Source organism: Gadus morhua, chromosome 3 (genome assembly GCF_902167405.1).
Source record: "Gadus morhua chromosome 3, gadMor3.0, whole genome shotgun sequence".
Classification (NCBI taxonomy): Eukaryota; Metazoa; Chordata; class Actinopteri; order Gadiformes; family Gadidae; genus Gadus; species Gadus morhua.
In genome coordinates this window covers 19,547,607-19,567,321 of record NC_044050.1, presented here as the reverse complement: position 1 = coordinate 19,567,321, position 19,715 = coordinate 19,547,607, and the positions used below count along the sequence as shown (strand labels likewise).

General features: G+C 44.1%; 3 protein-coding genes across 4 annotated transcripts in view; 2 read left to right on the top strand and 1 right to left on the bottom strand.

The window, feature by feature from the left end:
• Window positions 1–1,974: 1,974 nt before the first annotated feature.
• Window positions 1,975–12,145, bottom strand: LOC115539887 (sorting nexin-8). The gene is made up of 13 exons (XM_030350755.1): window positions 12,007–12,145; window positions 7,951–8,020; window positions 7,688–7,756; window positions 7,350–7,470; window positions 5,489–5,625; window positions 5,121–5,201; window positions 4,780–4,834; window positions 4,357–4,480; window positions 4,020–4,143; window positions 3,588–3,659; window positions 3,200–3,358; window positions 2,676–2,825; window positions 1,975–2,438 (listed from the first exon to the last, which is right to left on the bottom strand). The coding sequence occupies exons 2-13, from the start codon at window positions 7,996–7,998 to the stop codon at window positions 2,172–2,174; spliced, it is 1,407 nt and encodes a 468-aa protein (XP_030206615.1). The 5' UTR covers window positions 7,999–8,020; window positions 12,007–12,145; the 3' UTR covers window positions 1,975–2,171.
• iqce (IQ motif containing E) lies at window positions 10,910–19,182 on the top strand. The gene is made up of 19 exons (XM_030350743.1): window positions 10,910–11,310; window positions 11,747–11,801; window positions 11,996–12,157; window positions 12,770–12,865; window positions 13,069–13,127; window positions 13,521–13,634; window positions 13,757–13,807; window positions 13,901–13,971; window positions 14,065–14,137; window positions 14,261–14,301; window positions 14,399–14,550; window positions 14,941–14,996; window positions 15,097–15,323; window positions 15,462–15,569; window positions 15,802–16,102; window positions 16,227–16,310; window positions 16,647–16,777; window positions 17,336–17,433; window positions 18,369–19,182. The coding sequence occupies exons 1-19, from the start codon at window positions 11,230–11,232 to the stop codon at window positions 18,494–18,496; spliced, it is 2,088 nt and encodes a 695-aa protein (XP_030206603.1). The 5' UTR covers window positions 10,910–11,229; the 3' UTR covers window positions 18,497–19,182.
• Window positions 19,183–19,517: 335 nt separating this feature from the next.
• Window positions 19,518–19,715, top strand: part of LOC115539884 (protein tweety homolog 3) — a 24,252-nt gene continuing 24,054 nt past the window's right edge. For both annotated transcript variants that reach the window (XM_030350751.1, XM_030350749.1), the window contains exon 1: window positions 19,518–19,715. This exon is cut by the window's right edge and continues 295 nt beyond it. The gene's annotated coding sequence lies outside the window, so the exon portion shown is untranslated.

Here is a 19,715-nt window from a genome sequence, read left to right as displayed (position 1 = left end):
ATTCCATTATTTCGACTGTAGGTCTCTGTCTCACTTGCATTCTCCCACCCTCCCCCTCTCTCTATCTCTCTCGCTCTGCGTCTCTGTCTCTCACGCAAGTTTCTCTCTGATCGTTCCCTGGGATACATCCCGTCATGGTTACCATGTGACTGCGGTCGGGGGAGAGGTCATAGTTCAAACAAATGATTCTTTAGAGGACAGCATAATCAGACATTCTGATACTGCTGACATTCCCAATAAACCAGCCAATATTTACATCCCTCACACACACATCTCTTGCAAACAGCACATACATATTTGCAGTGTCTCATGGTGGTGGGACATCAGGATGCCTGGTTTTGTAACCCATGCTTCACATACAAACATACTCACTCACTACTACAACTTGGCCACTTTCTTGTCCTGGGACCTATACGCTTCAATGCAAACCTTTGTAATTACAGCCTTTCAATTATAGTCAAAATATGATCATCAGATCAATAAATTACTCAATCAGCCAAATCGTATACGCCTTGTTATTAGTTCAAAAGCATTGTAATATACAGTGACTCACAAAAAGAATACAACACTCAGTATTTACAGAATGAAGACTGTTTAGCTTATCAAATATATTGCTTAATGATTTCCGCATTCATTACTCACAACATTAATAAGTAAAATAACTAACATTAGCCAGAACACATAACAATGTAGCCGAATAAATACTTTAATCCGATCATGTAGTCTCTGTATCTCAAGAATGTGTCCTTCTGTTGACGTGAATACTGTATGTTGCAGGAAGAGCTCCTCATTGGATGTATCAATGTCAACTGAACTGTTGAGGACGCCTGGAGTCCACAGGGGGCAAGACCTATCACAAGGAAACAGAATAAGGACGGCCACAGGAAAAAGGAAAGGGACAGGATGAGCAAGCGGCGCGGCAAGAGGAAGACCGGTGGGTATTATAGAGGAAGAGGGACGGCACGGCAGGATGACCAATAACCAGACCCAAATGGCAATCACACTGGATTCATGACAGCATTTTTATAATTACTGTTAGCAACACCACTCCTGTTATCTTCTAGAAATATCTACCTTTTATAGGCTCGAAGTAAATTTCTTTGTATATTTTATATTTTTTCCTGATACCATACTGCCTTCCTTATATTAAGGAAATGCTTATTCAAATAGTATGTATAAATGAATACATTCATAAGCAATGTTTTTATACACAGTTGACCTTTATATAGCCTATATAAAAGTTGTTCAGTTTTCATAATCAGGCCCCCCTTTCAGTTGAATGTTGATTTTTTAGAGGGACAAAGGGACATCATATTCCGTTAAACATCAATGGTAGTCAGGTGAAACTCTTGACAAAATTGCAGTGTCTCTGAGACATGATACAAATACGTTACTCGTTGTAATTCATAAAAAACAGGAGGATTATTGTTATTATAAATAACTGCACTGTGCTATCATATAATACATTGACATTGAGGATAGTAACCGTTTTCCTACAGTATCATCAAAATGATACAGGCTACTGCATGCTATTATTAAGGTTATTATTATAGGCTAGTATTCCGATATACGCGAGACAAATGGTAAACCTAGTAGGCCTATAGGCCTATGTGAGATTGGCGTCTTTCTCCGTAAACAGATAATCTTCTTGGGTCGCTTGATCCACAGCTTCAGTAGGCCTACAAACCTGACGACTGAATAATCGTATTCCATCACGAGGGAGCAATAAAACAATATCATGAAAATAACAATAGAATGGATAGCTATCTAGTTTGCCGACTTTCTTTCTGACTCTGTGTTTCTCGTATTTCCCGAATGCTAGTAGTTAAGGGAAAATTACGCCGTTAAGACTGGACAAAAATGCACGGGACGTTTCCATTTTAAAAGTATGGATTTCCCTGAGTTTAGCAATTGAAACATTTGGGATCATGTAAGTAGCCTACATAAAAAGAAATATATATAACAGACGTCTAGTCGTTTTTACATATTTTAATGCCGAAATCATATTGGGCCTTTAAATAATGTGAAATACATTTTTTTAGTAATGGATTGCAAAACACTGACATCTAGTGGTTAAATTCAGAGTTGACATGTTATAGTTTAAAATAATGGTGATTTACGGACACAAGGTAAAAAAGAAAAGAAAAGAAAAGTTTGTTCTTCAGAGGAGCTCATCGGTGCTGGGGCCTGTTCTGTGGGGAAGGATGGGGGATCTGTTTGACTTGGGTGCTAGGGCAAGAACTGGGGCGACTCGGGCTGATCGAGGGGTCTCCATGGATGGACGGGACCAGAAACCCAGAGCTGGATGCGAGACTAACAGAGCAAAGTTCCGAGGAGGAGGAAGGTGAGAGGATCTCATCTGGCTCGGGGTCCGGGCTGCAGGAAGGCTCCCGTAGGCTTGTCAGTTTGAAACCCAGTTCAGACCACAGCGCCCCCATCTGGACATACAAAGAATGACAAAAATGTCATATTTTCCTCGCACAGAAAAACATGTCAAGCATCACATGGTGTGTGTGTGTGTGTGTGTGTGTGTGTGTGTGTGTGTGTGTGTGTGTGTGTGTGTGTGTGTGTGTGTGTGTGTGTGTGTGTGTGTGTGTGTGTGTGTGTGTCTGTGTGCGTGCGTGCGTGCGTGCGTGTGTGTGTGTGTGTGTGAGTGTATGTGTCATTTTGTTTACCTCAGCGTGAACCTGTCCCTGAGTGCGTATAAAGCCGGCCAGTATCTGCGTGACCAGAGGCAGGTGTCCGAGGAAGAGCTGTGTCTCCTGGTAAAGACACAGCAGCGAGAAGTCGTTCCTCAACTCCATGGTGACGATTGCATTCTCCTGCTGCAAAGAGGGAGAAAGGCAAAGAGAGATAAAGGGATAAAGAGAGGAACAGATCAGCACTAGGGCTAGTGTACACTACCAGAAATGGGCTATTGTGCCTTATTTGTGGAGGGCTAGTGTACCATACCGTTTTGGCAAGTGCACCTTACCAGTGGTTTAGTGTACCTTAGCAGTGGGGCTTGTTTACCTTACCAGTGGTTTAGTGTCCCGCCTTTGCAGTGGGGCAAGTGTGCCTTACCAGTGATGGACCGTAGTGTACTTTAGCAGTGGGGTTCGTGTCCCTTACCAGTGGTTGAGTGTTGCTAAGCAGTGGAGCTAGTGTACCATACCAGTGAAAAGCTAGTGTACCTTAGCAGTTATGAGATAGTGTGTACCTTAGTGAGGTTTGACTCCAACTGCTGAACTCCGAGGATGTCGGAGAATGCCAGGCTGTTGGCTGTCGTGGCTCCCTGGCGGAGATTAGATGTAGAATTCTGCAGGAGAGCTTTCTGGTGCTCTATAAACATGCTGTGCTCATGGCGATCCCACAGTTCCTGCACATGACCCCACATGCAGTTAACTGGGTATGCTTTATATTTTTATTTTTAATATCTCCAGCAAAACATAGCCCTTTTGTGTCCCAAAGGAACCCAAGGGGAAAGACATTCAACATAGATAAAGATTCAGGCTCATTATTTAAATATTTGGGCCTTCAAGATTCCTTTGCTTAAAGACTATAACAGAACCGGCCAATGGCAGAACAGGTGGATTTCATTGCGGTACCTTGTAGGCATGAAGCAGGTCCACGAACATGTTCAGTATGTCCAACACGTCCATCTCCTTCAGGCTTTCCTGCTTCTCGATGTCATCACAAACAGCGGTCACACACACACACACACCCCCACACCCACACGCACACCCACACGCACGCACGCGCGCGCACACGAACGCGCGCACACACGCACGCACGCACGCACACACACCCCCACCCCCACACGCACGCACGCGCGCGCACGCACGCACGCACGCACGCACGCACGCACGCACGCACGCACGCACACACACACACACACACACACACACACACACACACACACACACACACACACACACACACACACACACACACACACACACACACACAGACAAGCAAGAGAGAGTTACTCTCTCTTCCTCACAGCACAGAGTCAGTAATGCTGTGTTTGTGTAGTTTACCTTTTGTTCTGCTTTAGTGACCAGTGTCGTGAACTCCTTTGACATTCGTCTCAGACACTGTCTCTGTGTGCTCCACACTCTCTGGACATGCTCCTGCTTCGGCCCCAGACAGTGACCCAGCATACTGGGAGGAAACAGCATGATAGAGCTATTAACGTCTTGGCCTTTCATCCTTCTCCCATCCATCCACCTCCATTTACAAACTGTCGAACCATGCATCTATCTACCGTCAATCTACCATCCTTAACTCCATTTATAATCTGTCCATCCATCCCATTCATCCTTCCTTCATTCCACATCCCCTCATCCATGCCCTCAGTGGGCAGGGTTCCCTGACCTCTCTGGCCCATCGTACCCCAGTTCATGGGAGAAGAGCTGCAGATCTGTTGCGTGTTCATTGGACCTTTGTGTCATTCTTTCCATCTTGTCCCTCAGGTGTTGGAAACTGGACTCAATGTTCCCTGGTGATAGGGTGAATGTTACTGAGCTGTAAGCAAAGTATATGCACACAGAATGGCCCTTGATATTCTGATCACAATACATAGTACACACAGTACTATGTAATAATCACTATTTGATCATTTGGCAGAAGCTTTTATGCAAACCATCTTTTTCAAATGCATCGTCATTGATGAGTAGCAGAGTTTGGTATATTTTGGTGTTAAGATATACCTCTGGGTATATTTAGCTATTTTCTGTATATAGGTTTCATAAATATTTAAGATATAAATATTACATCTTTAAATATTTAATCTCTTACCTATGAATTCACGACACGAGGCCACCTGATCTTCAACGTCAGAAGGTAAGTAGTCCTTTCGAGAGGAGGAAAACCAAACCAAGATTAGGCTATTTAAAGTCATCTCACAAGTACTTAAACATGGCAACTACATATTTTATAAGTATTCCTTTAAATATTCAGTCAGAAATGCAGACCAAGCTACTTTACATCAAAACCTTTAGTTTTCACAATTAGCTCATAGGAATTCTTCACAAGAAAATCCTAATAAATCCAAGGCTTGCAAAATACATACAAGCGAAAACAAAACCCTCTATCAGCAGATATTTTCAATAACATTGATGATGTTTATTGAACAACACCTTGGCCTGGCATGCGCTCCAATTGGTCAAGAACTCATCCCCTAGGTTTTTGAAGGATTCTCTCAGTTTCTTCTTCACATCCTTCATAGCGTGAAGAAAGGGTGGGGATGAAGTTTAGTGGTCAAGGAAAACAAACTTTCATCGTAGTGCACATTATGCATGATACATTTGTTTTTTACGTCTAGTGACTTGCATTGCTTTTGGCATAGTGTGTGTGTGTGTGTGTGTGTGTGTGTGTGTGTGTGTGTGTGTGTGTGTGTGTGTGTGTGTGTGTGTGTGTGTGTGTGTGTGTGTGTGTGCGTGTGTGTGTGTGTGTGTTTTGCGTGTGTATGTGTGCGTGTGTGTGTGTGCGTGTGTGTGTGTGTCACCTCTGCGCTGGCACAGAGGAAGATGTCCACCATGGCGTCCTTACTCATGAAAGGGTGCTGCAAGATAAGCGCGATGAACCTCTCCAAACCCCGCCGCCGGCACTCAATGAAGTCTTCCTCCGACTGGGAGGACAGCACTGGAACACACAGCATAACAAACATTTATATGTTTTCTAACATGACCCAAAAAGAAAATATCCGAGATGGGATGGCCATGGGAATCACATCTGAATCATAACGTTATTCATCTGTTTGTCATAGTATAAGTGATCTGACGACAATCATAGGTGGAGGGTGACCTTGTTAACCAGGTGTTACCATTCAATACATTAAACATTTAATAACATGGCTCATTTCTATCCCAAATGACTCTGTGACTTAAAAGACATGTCCTAAAGGAACAGGCCTATTTAGGGTCGTTTTAGACGCAGAGACGTAAGCACGTAATTTACACAAGGGACTTGTTTTAGACAAGTTTTGATTTACGGTTCCCGTAAGGTTCCTTAAGGATTGCGCATGTTGCAAGGGGATTCTCCGCCAGAACAGTAGGGGGAGCAACGAACGAATCTGTGGGCGAGGAAGTGGAAATCGCTGGCTTGTTTATATTTATAATCATAGCCGCGGAAACGTATTCTCAGCAGGGGGTGCTGGAAAAAAAACCTCAGCCTGGACTAGACTCGCAACTCGCAACATTGATAAAAAAGATAAATAGCAGTGCAGCTCAATTACACCAGTGCATGCGCGCACAGTCGAAAATCGATCGTTGTGTTCACACCATGGTTCACATCCAGCTGCTCACAGAACAAGTTTAGCGCGCCACCGCTCCCCTCACACTTTTTCATATAACTTTTTTTCAGCACTAGGTCATATGAGCATTACATAAATGCTGCGTCTCAAAATGCCTTGGACAGCAGCGACGATGACCCGCTTTGCCACGGGCCGAAACAGTGCGGAGCGACCACAGCCAGAGCGAACACAGCGGGGCAGAGCAGTGTCAGGAATAGTCTTTTGTGTACACATCAGTACGGCCTATTTGCACTACTGTTTAGTGGCAATGCAGTGTTTTATTCTATGCCTTTTAATTTTCGTATATTATTTCAATGAATACAATTTATTTATTTATAAAAACAAGATCTGGTCTTCAAATCTTTTTTCCAAACATAGGTCGCGTTTGTGTTTATATTCGGGCCAATACGGTACAGCGGGCGCTCACATGACGTTAAGCATTTCCTGGTGCATAATGTGACGCTTCAGAACCTAAAATCCCGTTTCTCCCCGTTGACACAACACATAACCGGCGTTTTCAGAAATCTCCACTTTGGCCGGAGTTTTTAGAAATAATCGTTTTCTGTGATAAGACAGGGCCTCAGACAGGGCAGCACCCCCAGCACCCCTACTTCCCGCGGTACTGTTTATAATTATCATAATTCGTTCTTGTGTTTTCTTCTTCTCCTTCTTCAAAATTCTTCATTCGCTTCTGTCACGGCCTTTTAAAAATGGCGCTATTATGCTGTAAAACCGGAAATGTGAGACTCCTGAAAGGATGTGGTTAGCTGGCCAATCACAGTCTTTGCGAGCTGCGTAGGGCCGTAGTGTTTTAGTCGCATAGTCAGGAATTTGGGCCGACGCACTTAAGCACGTAAGGGGGGATATTTTACCGCGCAAGGGGGGGTTATGTATCTTACGTGCTTACCTGTTACGTCTAAAACAGAGCATATATCGGCCTTCTCAAGGACGCCTACAGCTGAGGCTGCCTACGTTGAGGATCGAACCCTTTATCCCTGCTAGTCAACCACCACAGCCACTATACTACCCATAATGGTATGTCTTGGGTGTCTCTGGCGTCCTCGAGGCGTCTTACCCCCCTTAAGCATCCTCTTTGGGGGCAGTTGGGAGACCATCCTGTAGGGGAACCTCTGGATCAGCAGTGTGCGGAACACATCGAAGTCGTTGTAGCTCCTGTGTACGGGTAGTCTGTAGCGCTGGGAACACACTGGCATGGGCACACTGGAAACACACACTCGTTCCTAGATTTATTCATTTTGAATTCAACCTTACATTCTGTGTGTGTGTGTGTGTGTGTGTGTGTGTGTGTGTGTGTGTGTGTGTGTGTGTGTGTGTGTGTGTGTGTGTGTGTGTGTGAGTGTGTGTGTGTGTGTGTGTGTGTGTGTGGTTGTGTGTGTGCGTGTGTTAGCTAACCTTTGTTGTGATTTCATATTGCACATGTTTGAGGAAGGGTAGTCCTTTCTTCTCTGGCATCAAATCAACCTGTAAATGTATATCATTATTTGATTAAGCTATGATTACTTCTAACAACAAAATATAAATATATGCTCTGATAACATCTTATTTAAAGGATCATATGCATACAGTCAGTTTGACTTTTTACATACTTTAATATGTTTTCTATATTGCTAACTCACTCTCTTTTCTGAGCATTCTCTATGCCTACACCTATATACCTTTACAGAGTGTCTGTTCAACAGAGATGGGGATGTTGGGGAATCCATAAGAGGTCCCTGTTCGCTGCTCCTGCATGCCCACACACACACACACACACACACACACACACACACACACACACACACACACACACACACACACACACACACACACACACACACACACACACACACATTCATAGTGAAAGAGAGACAGGAAAGTAAAAATGTAGTAAATTTAAGTACAACTATTCAAATGTGACAAACATCTTAAACACAAATTGTACCTGGAATACATCTGGTAAAGAGGGTAGGGTAGGGTTGGCGTGAAAAATGGAACAGAAGCATAAAACAGTGATTCTCCTGAGAACTAGAAGGCAGAATCAAGTCAAAACCTATAGATCTCTATGACTTCCAAGACAACACTCGGAAGCCTTTGATATCCTTTTGGTCTCTTCTTCCTGGAGACCTACCAAGGACAGGGTGTGGGAGTTTAAAGTGAAAGACTAAGCTCATTACACTAAGATCATGACATGGTCTAGTGCAAGTTGAGTTCAGAGTTCATTCCTTTCCACCAGGGAAGGATTAACCTGATCGGCGGACATGCACGTGGATTTTTTAAAGTAATACAAACATGCAACAGTATAAACACAAGAGCTTTCTCTTTCCCAGAATACACTTTGTGCAAACAGATCCACACAAGTAATATATAGAAAACAGTATTTTGTGTTTGTGTCTATGTGTGTGGGTGTCTGGTTTTCTGTGCTTGGAAAATAACAAACATGGACAGGCAGCATAATTGAGTATTGTATATAAAAGTGTTGAAATCCAAGCTTTTGAGTGACAAAACTTTTTAGACCCAGACAAAGGGGCCTGAGTCCAAAAATAATTAATACATTGGTCGGTTCCTAATTGATTTTTCATTGCTGGATGGCAAAAACTACACAATGAAAGCTGTTCTTGAAGCTACACAATAGAGCAGAGCATATGACGCACAGGCTGCAGACTTGGCAAGAGATAGACACTGCAGAAAAAGCCAGGGTCAAATGAGGTGTGTACATCGAGTTGTGGCTCACACACGCAAACACACACACGCACAGAAACACACACACGCACACACACACACACACACACACACACACACACACACACACACACACACACACATACATACATAACGCTTAAACACTTACTGTTTGAGAGTTTTACAAGTGATAAATCGTTCAAAGTTCTACCAGAACATTCTTCACACCAGGATCCCAAACAATTTGTCTTTTAAATTTGTTATTTTCCACAAATCTATAATCGATCTACTATAGCATTATAGTTCTTACCGAGTCTTCTGTGGGCGGGTTCAATATGAATGAACCTGTAACTGTCTTGATCTACAGCTAACCATCTCAACAGCTCTCACTACCAACTGATGCATTTTGTCAACTGCTCTTACTCCTTGCTCGATGTCCTCCTCTTGCTCACATGTGTTCGGACTTCATCACATGATTAGAGTGAGTTTCTACACGGTCACCTGGAGCATTAAAGATTACACAACATGACCCTGTGAGGGCGGGTGTGTGTGTTCAGGGGGCGGACTGGCCATCTGTGAGTTCTGCTGAATTACTGGTAGCTTCAGGTATGTCGCCGCCCTGGCACATTCTGGAGATATTAGAGTAGAATACAAATGAATGAATTGAGACAATTATTGATTTATACTGAAAAATCAGGCCTAGGTCTAATCTGACTTCAATACAATCCCAGTCTGTTTGTGTGTGCGCGCGCGTGTGTGTGTGTGTGTGTGTGTGCGTGTGTGCGTGCGTGCGTGCGTGCGTGCGTGTGAGTGCGTGCGTGCGTGCGTGTGTGTGTGTGTGTGTGTGTGAGCAGGGTACTTTTTCATTGTCGGCGAACAATGTACCTAACAAGATAGGAACAGACATGTCATCGGAACATAACCATTTATTAAATACTGCACTGAAGCCAATGACCTTCTGACCTTGTCCAACCAACCACTGGATTAAGATTAGATTTACAATTGTCAACCAAGTATGGGATTAAATATTTATTTTTTTAAACCTTTATCTAACAAGGTAAAAATTTCATCTAGATTAAAATCTATTTTTTCAAAAGAGAACTGGTCAAGAAGACAGCATCAAACCAACGGACATTGAGGTTTCACACAGTGTTTGTGGAGGGTGTTCCATGCAAGGTGGCTGCTTTTTAACAGCTTTTTTCCCAGCTCAGTGCGAGCACACTGGACAAACAACTGCAGAGTCTTGCGAGCGCAGGTTTTAATGCTTTTGGGTTCTATGTAAGAAAAAGAAAATTGGATATATGTAAGAAAGGAGCAGTCCAAGTAGTGTTTTATGAAATAAAACTCAACCAATTGCTACTCTTGCATGCATACAGAGATGGCAAATCGACCTTTGAATACAAGGTACAATGCTTGGTAAGATGTTTACAACCAATGAAAAATCACAAGGCACTGCAAGGCTGTATCCAACGCTTTCGATCAATCAATACAAATATGGACATCGATCACCAATAACAGACGATGAGGAAAGAAAGAACCGAGGACTTAACTGACTACTACTAAAAATAATAATAATATAAGCCTATATTTTGCCAGAGAAATATAGACCGTCTCCTATCAATAAATAAAGACATGTGTGTGTGTAAGCATCGACATATGGTCAATCTCATTGAGTCAGTTCACTTTTAATTCTACAAAAAAAAAGTAATTACTTATTATTCAGTTGTAGCGTTGTTTAACATTTTGCACTTTTGGTTCCAAACATTTGTATCATGTGTTTGGTTCCAAAAAATGCACTGCTCAATCGGCTTGTCTCCTGATGTCATATGCATTCTCTCGTTGTATTGGAGGAGAACAATTTAGGTCCCTCCTTTAAGTGCACCTCCACCAATAAGGTGCGACTTTCAATAATTAGAAAGCGGAAAACAGAAATCTATTGGTAGGCACTAGGCATCTGTGGGTTTTCCTACAATGTATCTGCCTGGTTGCTAGACGACTCCACACTGAAACGATGGTAGGAAAACAGTAAACACAATAGCTAGGTGTCATTTTTCTTCAATTCAAACTATGCGTTGGACGACTTTATTATTGACGAAGTGTGTTGCTATGGAAGCGTTGTTCTCGTTAAGTGAATTCTATCAGTAGAATGACATTCATGAGGATTTCACACTGCCGACACTGGGAAACTGAAGTGTGATTTACAACACCATGAGTGTACCACACAAGGAAGGAAAAGTTGTCCGAGGAACACAGAGTGGACTACAGCCTGCACTATAATGTCCTGTACAAAGAGTACCAAGCTGTCCCTGTCCCTGGAAGCCAGTGATGTTCAGACGGACGAGGACTTCGAGGAACTGGTAATACTCAGCCTACTGTGTCTGAAATGTCTGTTTGCGTATCTTTTCATCGTTCCCACTTTCCTTCTTGCATTTTTTCTTAATCTTCCAGGATCCATCGGTCTATTTTCATAGGGAGCATTTGTGATTCATTTTGGTGTGTGACCATGTGAGATCGTTCATTAGAAGAATACAAAGCATGAATCATTCCTGCCGACCTGGTAGTTTCTTAACGTGCGGTTACAATGTTGTAACAATGCACTCATCCCTATACACACCCCTGAGGCTTTCTGACTTTCTTTGGCACTGTCACTATAGTGGCAGTGCCTCTTCCGATTTAGAAATGGATTTCAACATCTATAAGAAAGGCCATAATAATTCACTCAGACATGCAAGTGCAAACAGCCAGCCTAAAAGCGTTGTCTTGTCTTGTTATTGTGCTTTTATGTTAAATCAGACCCAGAGAACAACGACGAGGAAGAGAATGTCCAGCAAACCCCCTTCTTCGCCAAGTAAGTAACTTTAGCTCAACTGTCGTTCTATATTGGAGATTTTGACTTCGTCAAAAATGAACTGAAGTTGAAACGTAGTGTTAAAATATCTGTTAAGATTGATGGTAGTAAATATCGTTCTGTGTGTGTGTGTGTGTGTGTGTGTGTGTGTGTGTGTGTGTGTGTGTGTGTGTGTGTGTGTGTTTGTGTTTAAGGGTCCCCGTACCTCAGCAGTCTGAAGGTTGGCTCCAAGCGCGTGGCCGTGTCGGCATGGCGACTGCCCAGGGCCTCCCTGGGGGATGCGAGTGTGGCGTCGGTGGACCCCCTGGGCGCCGCCGCCTCCCCATGCCTCACCTCCCTCAGCAATGGACACCACGGTAGGCAGGGTGTAAACACATCCATGTTACCATGGTGATGCAGGAGGAGTGGCTTCCCGAGAGAGAGAGAGAGAGAGAGAGAGAGAGAGAGAGAGAGAGAGAGAGAGAGAGAGAGAGAGAGAGAGAGAGAGAGAGAGAGAGAGAGAGAGAGAGAGAGAGAGAGAGAGAGAGAGAGAGAGAGAGAGAGCTCTCTATCTCCCAGACTTGTTTGTTTGGACAGCTGACAAATGGTTGTTGAATCTCGTGGGGTTTCGGTTTCCTGTTCCATGTCAATCAAGAGAGCGATAAAGGAGGGTTAAATTGTCGGAAGTAAAACACTCAAGATGCTCCAACTGTCTGCCCTTCTGTGAGATCTAGTGTAAATGTTCTTGAAACACGAACTGTTAATGAATGACTCGTGTTGATAAAATGATCCATTTGTTCATTCATTCATGATATGTGTTGGTCTCATGATTGAATCCGTCTGACTATCTCTCTCCCTTTTTCTCTCTTCCTTATTTTTTCCCTCCTTTTTTATATCACTCTCTTCTATTTCACTCATTCTCACCCCTTCTTTCCCTATCTGTCTTCCCTCTGCCTGCTCCTTCTCACCCTCTCTTCGCTCTCCATCAGGTCTGTCTCAGTCGATGAGGTCAGAGTATGATGTCACAGCCCAGATCCTCAACCTGACGTCCAGGAAGCACAAACAGTTGCGCTCTACATCCAATGGTGTTTGTGTGTGTGTGTGTATGTGTGTGTGTTTGTGTGTGTTTTATTTGTGTGAACATGCGACAGAGATGTACACAGTGCGATACAATAATGCACATTACAATTAAACTACTTATGCATGTTATAATGTATTCATATCTAGACATTTGAAGGTTTGCTTTACTGCATGTTGCTTAGTTACTCTTTCCCTTTCATCTGTTCAGGTCGAGTCGACTACGGAGATAAGGAGGAGATGTACGATGAAAACATCCGCCTTAAAAAGGTAAAGAAGAACAATAATTTATTTCCATGTAAAGGTTACTTATTATTGCATTCATGAAGGAAGACTTTATTTGTCAACACTGCTTTTGCTCACCAGAGGGATATAAACATTTTTTTGGTTTAGTTTTTTTTTTTTAGCATGTCCTGGTTTAAACAATAACAATTATCCTCTGAAAATGTTGGAGGGATCCAGACAATCAAAAGACTGTTCAGGCCAGCTTTAGTCACAATTGTTAAGTGAATGATCAAGGTAATCTGTTTATGTCACCATAAAAATATCCTGATGGCTTGCAGTGTCGAAGATCCTGTCATGTTTTTATCATATGATGAATCGATTTTCTTTGAAAGATCTTGATTGTGCAAAAGAAACATGTCTGCAACTCAATTTGCTCAGAGTCTGGTGGACCAGAGGACTGACAACCAGCAGATGAAGGCCAAGCTGCGCCGCCTGGAGGAGGATACAGCCAGAAGAGAGAAGCAAATTGAGGAGCTCTTGGATCCCACTAAAGTAGGACTAGTTGTCATTATCAAAGGATTCACAAGATGTCGTAATCATCCATAATGTCACTCAAAGAGAACAGAAGATCAGACCACTTCTAAAATAAACATTCCTTTTTTTCTCTGTTATAGGGTCCTGAATATACTCGTAGTTTTGTGGATAAGAACAAGGAGGGTGGTGTGGTGAGTGTGTTTTTTTTTTTTATCTTTAATCTTCCCAGACGTTTGAATGTGTATTGGCAGGCTTTTTAACCCTGGATCTGTGCTGTTCTCAAGGTCATAAAGGGACTGAAGCAGAGGATTCTGAAACTGGAACAGCAGTGCAGGGAGAAGGAGAACGCCTTAAGGTAAGCCCTCCTCCAACCTCTCCGACCCCTCACACATACTGGTGTAGGTGCTACTGTTGTTCACAGCCTTCTCATCACCTTCTACTCGGCCAGTAAACTGCAAAGCGAGCTGAGGACCACCAACTTAGAGGAGTTAAAGATCACTGTGGAAACATACTTTGAGGAGGTAATGTCTTTGCATTTAGAATCATCAATGAAAGTTATTTCTGGTTTTAGCACAGATATCATTCCTCTAAGTATGCATATTAGGCAGCCATCTGATCTTCGGTCGACTGTATCTTTCCTGTAGATTAAGAGGTTGACAATTCTTCTCAACGCTGCAGAGAAAAGGTACTGAACTCGCCCATTTCAAGTCCTTTACTTAGACATGGGAGGGTGTTGAGCAGAAATAGCAGGTAACTCTTGTTCCTCCGCTGGGCTCCCGTAGCAGTCGGGCAGAGACGAAGGGCTCCCAGAGGCACCAGAAGGCCCTGGGGGCCACGGTCCTGCGTCTGTCTGAGAGTCTGAAGCAGCTGCAACTGGACAACTCTACTCTCAGAGAGGAGCTCAGCACTGACAGCCCTGCTGAGGGGATCAAAGGTACACGCACACACAGTCATACACATGTACGTCAAAACACACCCACCCACACACAGTGGCTCTGGCTCCTGTCAGAAGTGGGTGCATTGCACTCGTGTTCATTCCCAGCCGTGGGCTCAGCATCTCAGTGTGAACTCTGAACCAAAGCTTCCTCGTGAGTGTGTGTGTGTGTCCCTCAGTTGGAGAAAAAAGAGTTATGAAAATAGACAGGCAGTGGTACATACTGGTCAACAAACAAACAAAGCAATCATGTATTTCACCTGTGTAGATTTGATCGTGTTCTCGCTCATCCTGTTTCCTTGTGTATATCTTGTGTGTGTGTGTGTGTGTGTCTATGTGTGTGATTCTGTGTGTTTGCATGTGCGTGTGGGTGTGCATGTGCGTTTGAAGGTTACAGAGAGTGGAGTAAACAGAGGCTAGTGAGAAGACTGTTGGAGTTAGAGAAGGTAGGACCTCCAGTTTCACATTGCAGTACAAGGGTGAGTTTTTTTCCCTGAATCTACGCCGTCTTTGGACCACACAAACTTCTTTACCCTGCTCTCACAGAGGTTGGAGGCTGGCAGAAAACATGCCCCATCAGCAAAGAGCAGCTGCCAATCGGAGCAAGGGGTTCAGACCATGCCTAAGGAGAATCTGGATGTTCTAGAGGCGGTTACCGTGGCAACAGAAGAAGTGGTTCCCGTGGGAACGGAGGATATGTTGTTTTTGCGAGGTCGTGTTGATGGATTGGAGGAAGAGCGGAAGTTGCTTAAGGAGACGCTGGCCAGTAAAGAGTACGTGAAATGTAGCGGCGTTGCATGTGACCAACGTTTACACTGCCCCCTGGTGGAGTTAATGAGCATCTACCATTGTATCTAAAATACCCATGTTGAAGCCTATTTATAACGTGTTGTCGCTGTATTTTGGTGCAGTGTTGAGCTGTTACGGCTCAAGGGGGTGATAGAAGATTTGGAACAAGAGACGGAAAGATGGAAGGATGAACAAGTCAAAAAACATGAAAAAGAGCGCAAGGAGCACAGGTGTGTTGAACCTGTGATGTATCACGTGAGGAGGATTCAGTGGTTTATGACGTATACATAAAATATGTATACGTTTGTTAAATTATACAAGTGTCATTTTTATATTCATATATTCACCTTCATTTAATTCAGGTTGAATCAAGGCAACATCCTTGTCCGTTATGCCAATAGGTGTCCGTCATGTGGTAGTGTCTGTGCTGTAAGAGCACGTCTGTGTCTGTGCTGTCCTCAGAGAGGAGGCGTTGCGGTTGCGGTTGAGAATCCAAACTCTGGAAGAGGAGGACCGGGAGCGACCGGCGCCGGGGCCTGCTCCAGGGGACCCCGCTCCTGCCTCCCCCGAGACCCCCGGGACCCCCCAGACCGGGGGCACGGCACCCGAGGATCCAGAGGGTCCGGAGGGGAAGGGGAGGACGGCGCCGGGGAGGGGAAACGCCGAGGAGAGGAGGAGGAGAAGAGCAGAGACCAGATTAAAGAAGGAGCGGGACAAGGCGGCGAGGACCATTCAGAACGGCTGGAGGGAGCACAGAGATCAAGTGTGTGAAGAGAGGGGGACGTTGTAGCTATGAGAGCTGCGGCGTTGCTGTGTTATTGCAGTATATTGTCAGTTATTGTTATTCATGCACTTCGTTACACACTCCCTCCTCCTCTTATCCGTAGGACGTCGTGATGCTGCAGTCAACGCTGAGAGGCCATCTACTGCGACAAGCTCAGCTCAGAGAACCGTCTCCCACAGACGCCAAGGTGCAGAGCGAGCTCCCTGGCGCACAACCACATAGATCCACATAAAACAGCGCATGTATTGTAGCGGCGTAGCCCCGTGATGGCCTTGAAGAGTCGGGATTCAGCAATTCAAACATTTGATTTGTTCACACATATCTTTCCCAGAGCCATCCTATTTTCCGAACCTCGAATAAATGTGACATATTCGGGGCAGATGACAATGGAATGTAGTGTTTAATTCATGCATGTCAGGAATCGCTAGAGGGTGTTTTATATCCAAAAGTTTCTCCTATAGCAAACCCCTTACTACTCTTCCACATTCCTATTTTTCACTCACCACTTTCACCTCTTTTTCAGCCGGTCCCCCCTCCCAGCAGAGGTGACCATGGGGATGTCTGTGCCGACGGACAGATGGATGTTGCTGACGTGACGACAATACAGTCTGTTTTCAGGGGGCACCTGGTTCGCTGTGGGCGGGCAACACAAAGGTATGCTGCAGCTACATTTACATTTACATTTAGGGAATTTAGCAGACACTTTTATCCAAAGCCACTTACAATAAGTACATTTGTCATAAGAAGTGAAACAATATATCGCTGTCGGTACACTAAAGATGTCCATAGAACCAAGTGCAAGTGCTTACAATCGCTAGGCTAACCCATTCCCCGTGTACAGCAGTGATAGCAGCTACTGCAGATGCTACACAATTAAGTACTATGAATAAGTGCAATGTAGATTAAGTGGGTACAATAAGTGCGTACATTAAGTGCCAGGACGTACAACATACAATGGTTGCCGGAAGGGGCTCAGTAGCTATGCAGAGTCCAGGTGGACTCTGAACAGGTGAGCTACCCAAGGAGATTCAGCCTAGAAATAACATGGGTATCATTCAGGTGTGTGTGTGTGTGTGTGTGTGTGTGTGTGTGTGTGTGTGTGTGTGTGTGTGTGTGTGTGTGTGTGTGTGGCGTATTCAAAACATGATCATCACATCGAGTCAAATCAACAGACAAATGAATGTGAGGTTGTGTGTGTTTGTCTGTGTGTAGCTCCGTCTCCCCCATGCCTTCCACTGAGGGCAGCAGTCCAGCCATCCAGGTGTCAGGAAGACAAGGAAGTTTCCCTCCGTTTCCTCCCAGCAAACCAGGTAACCCGGAAAATATCTGCATTTGTACACGCATAAAAAAATGTCCTCATTATTATCATTAAATTGACCATCGTTATGTTGTCATTTTGGATCATGGATACCACAAACAATATAAAAACAAGCTCATGAAAACAGCAACAGCAAAGAACTTATTTTTGTGCATTGTAAAACAAATTGTCGCAGCAGTTATTGTAGGACATATCTTTATCTTTATCTTATCCTGCATTCTTTTCCGTGAGGAACATTACATTGTCATAGTTTGTAGTGCAACTTGAGCACCCGTGCAGGCTGTTGATCCTGTGGGTAGTGCGGGAGGAGCAGTATGTCGCGACTGCCATGGGTGTAGCTCCGCAAGAAGAACACCTTCACATTGTCTCTGAATTATGGACCCCCCCCCGCAGCCCTCGTGTCACGTTTCAAATGAAACCATTGAACCACGAGCCATTCCCAGGTGGCCTCTTCCCATCCAATACTTAACGCTGTCTCCTGCGGGATCCCTGTCACCGAGTCCTACCCCAGCACCCTGAACACAGCCGGCTTGTGAGGGGGCCCAGGCCGTGTGCCTTTCATATTGTGCCAGTGTGTTATGGCATTTTAAAGATGGTGGAGGTGGCTTTGAGAATTGTAACGAGAGAGAGGGAGCAAAAGAAAGGAGCAGGCAGCTAACATCTAAAGTGCCTCGTACAGAGGTTGCAGTCAACCTAAGACACGTATTGTTTCTAGTCACTGGCAGTGACTAAAATCACTCACTCGTAGCTCTTAACTCACTGATAGCCGAATGCTGGCAATGCCATTTACGATAAAGTACAATCAAACAGCCACGGTTAAATCCTATAGTGAATCTCCCTCTGGCTGTTACAGTCCTAGATAACGGCCCGGGGAGGAGAGCGGCGGTGTCATTCTGTCTAGTGATAAGGTCGGTTCTTCTCCCACAGCTCCAGTGGAGCTCCATTGTGAAGCGAACCCCCCACGAGGTGCCACGCCCATCGACTCGGATGACTCGGATGACATTGTTGTGTCCCCGACACGCCCGCTGAGATCCAGAGAGAAGATGCTGTTATAGACTTCTTTGTGTGTGTGTGTGTGTGTGTGTGTATGTGTATGGGTGTGGGTGTGTGTGTGCGTGCGTGTCTGATTGGATTAAAGTTCACACAGCAATAAGTAGGCCTTCAAAAGTTTTCTTTAGATTCAAATGAGTTTGAGTGATTCATTTACTACTGGTTTATTTCAGGCTGTGGTGATTCATCAGTACTTAAGAGACATGCTGGTAGACGTAGATGATCATATAATGAAGCTGCGCTCGCATGGGAAAGGGTTTTTTCTCTCTCTTGGAATACTGGGATCTCCAACTGCATAACTTCTCAGTGTAACAGTGATAATAGGAGGGCAAACTGTACAAATACACACCTCCAGTTCAGCAAAGCAAGTTTGGAGATGTACAAACATGCAGGGCCCAGCAGCACTTTTTTATTTTTTTATGTTATGAACTGTCTTATGTCACTTATTAATGCTTTCTTTGCCTGATTTCTACAATGCCCTGCATTTGCATTGTCCATCTGAAAAAGTGCCTGATGTATGTAACAGCAAACATGGTTTATATAGCTCAAATCAAAAGCATACCAGTGCAAAGATGTGTTTTCTAAATACATATTTCAAAAGCTGAGATTACCTGATCATTCTGACTGATTTCAAGATTTGGATTACTTTGTTGATTCATTAAATGCAAGTTAAAACATGCTACATTATGCGCATCTGACTCTTACTACATTGCTATGCATTGCACATGTATAGGCCTATGGCCTATAAATCAAGCTGCTGCAATCTCAGCCATGTCTAATAGACTGCAGAGGAAGGCAGAGGAAGGCACAGGCTAATCTGCAAATAAAAGAACATAATTATGTAATGAGTCGAGTGAGACAATGTAATAAAGTATTTTATATAATTAAATAAAAAGGATGTCCCTTTTATGCGGTTGTCGCTCATGAATGCAATGGTGTCCCCATTATTGACTGTAACGTGCACTACCATCTTTCCGACATCAGGGGGAGGCCTTTTTGCGCAATTTGCGAGATCTCAGCACAGCTCTGAAACAAAACACTGGGCAGCAAAGCGAGCTGCCGCAAAGGCCACTGCTTTTTTTTCCAAGGCGATTGTCTCACGCTCTAAATGCATTAACACGACAGTCGTGGAAGAGCGAAGCCGACGTGTCGGGCGAGAAGCGGAAAATACAGAGCGATTGACCGGACTACCATAACGACAAATAAACAGACGCGCCGGACTGC

Coding starts and splice junctions, on each gene's coding strand:
- LOC115539887 (XM_030350755.1), bottom strand. CDS start 7,998: ATGGATTCCCCAACATCCCCATCTCTGTTGAACAGACACTCTGTAAAG. Junction 7,471..7,687: donor AATATGAAATCACAACAAAG/GTTAGCTAACAC, acceptor GTGTGTTCCCAG/CGCTACAGACTACCCGTACA. Junction 4,481..4,779: donor CTCGTGTCGTGAATTCATAG/GTAAGAGATTAA, acceptor CCCTATCACCAG/GGAACATTGAGTCCAGTTTC.
- iqce (XM_030350743.1), top strand. CDS start 11,230: ATGTCCTGTACAAAGAGTACCAAGCTGTCCCTGTCCCTGGAAGCCAGT. Junction 11,802..11,995: donor CAAACCCCCTTCTTCGCCAA/GTAAGTAACTTT, acceptor TTTGTGTTTAAG/GGTCCCCGTACCTCAGCAGT. Junction 15,570..15,801: donor AAAGAGCGCAAGGAGCACAG/GTGTGTTGAACC, acceptor TGCTGTCCTCAG/AGAGGAGGCGTTGCGGTTGC.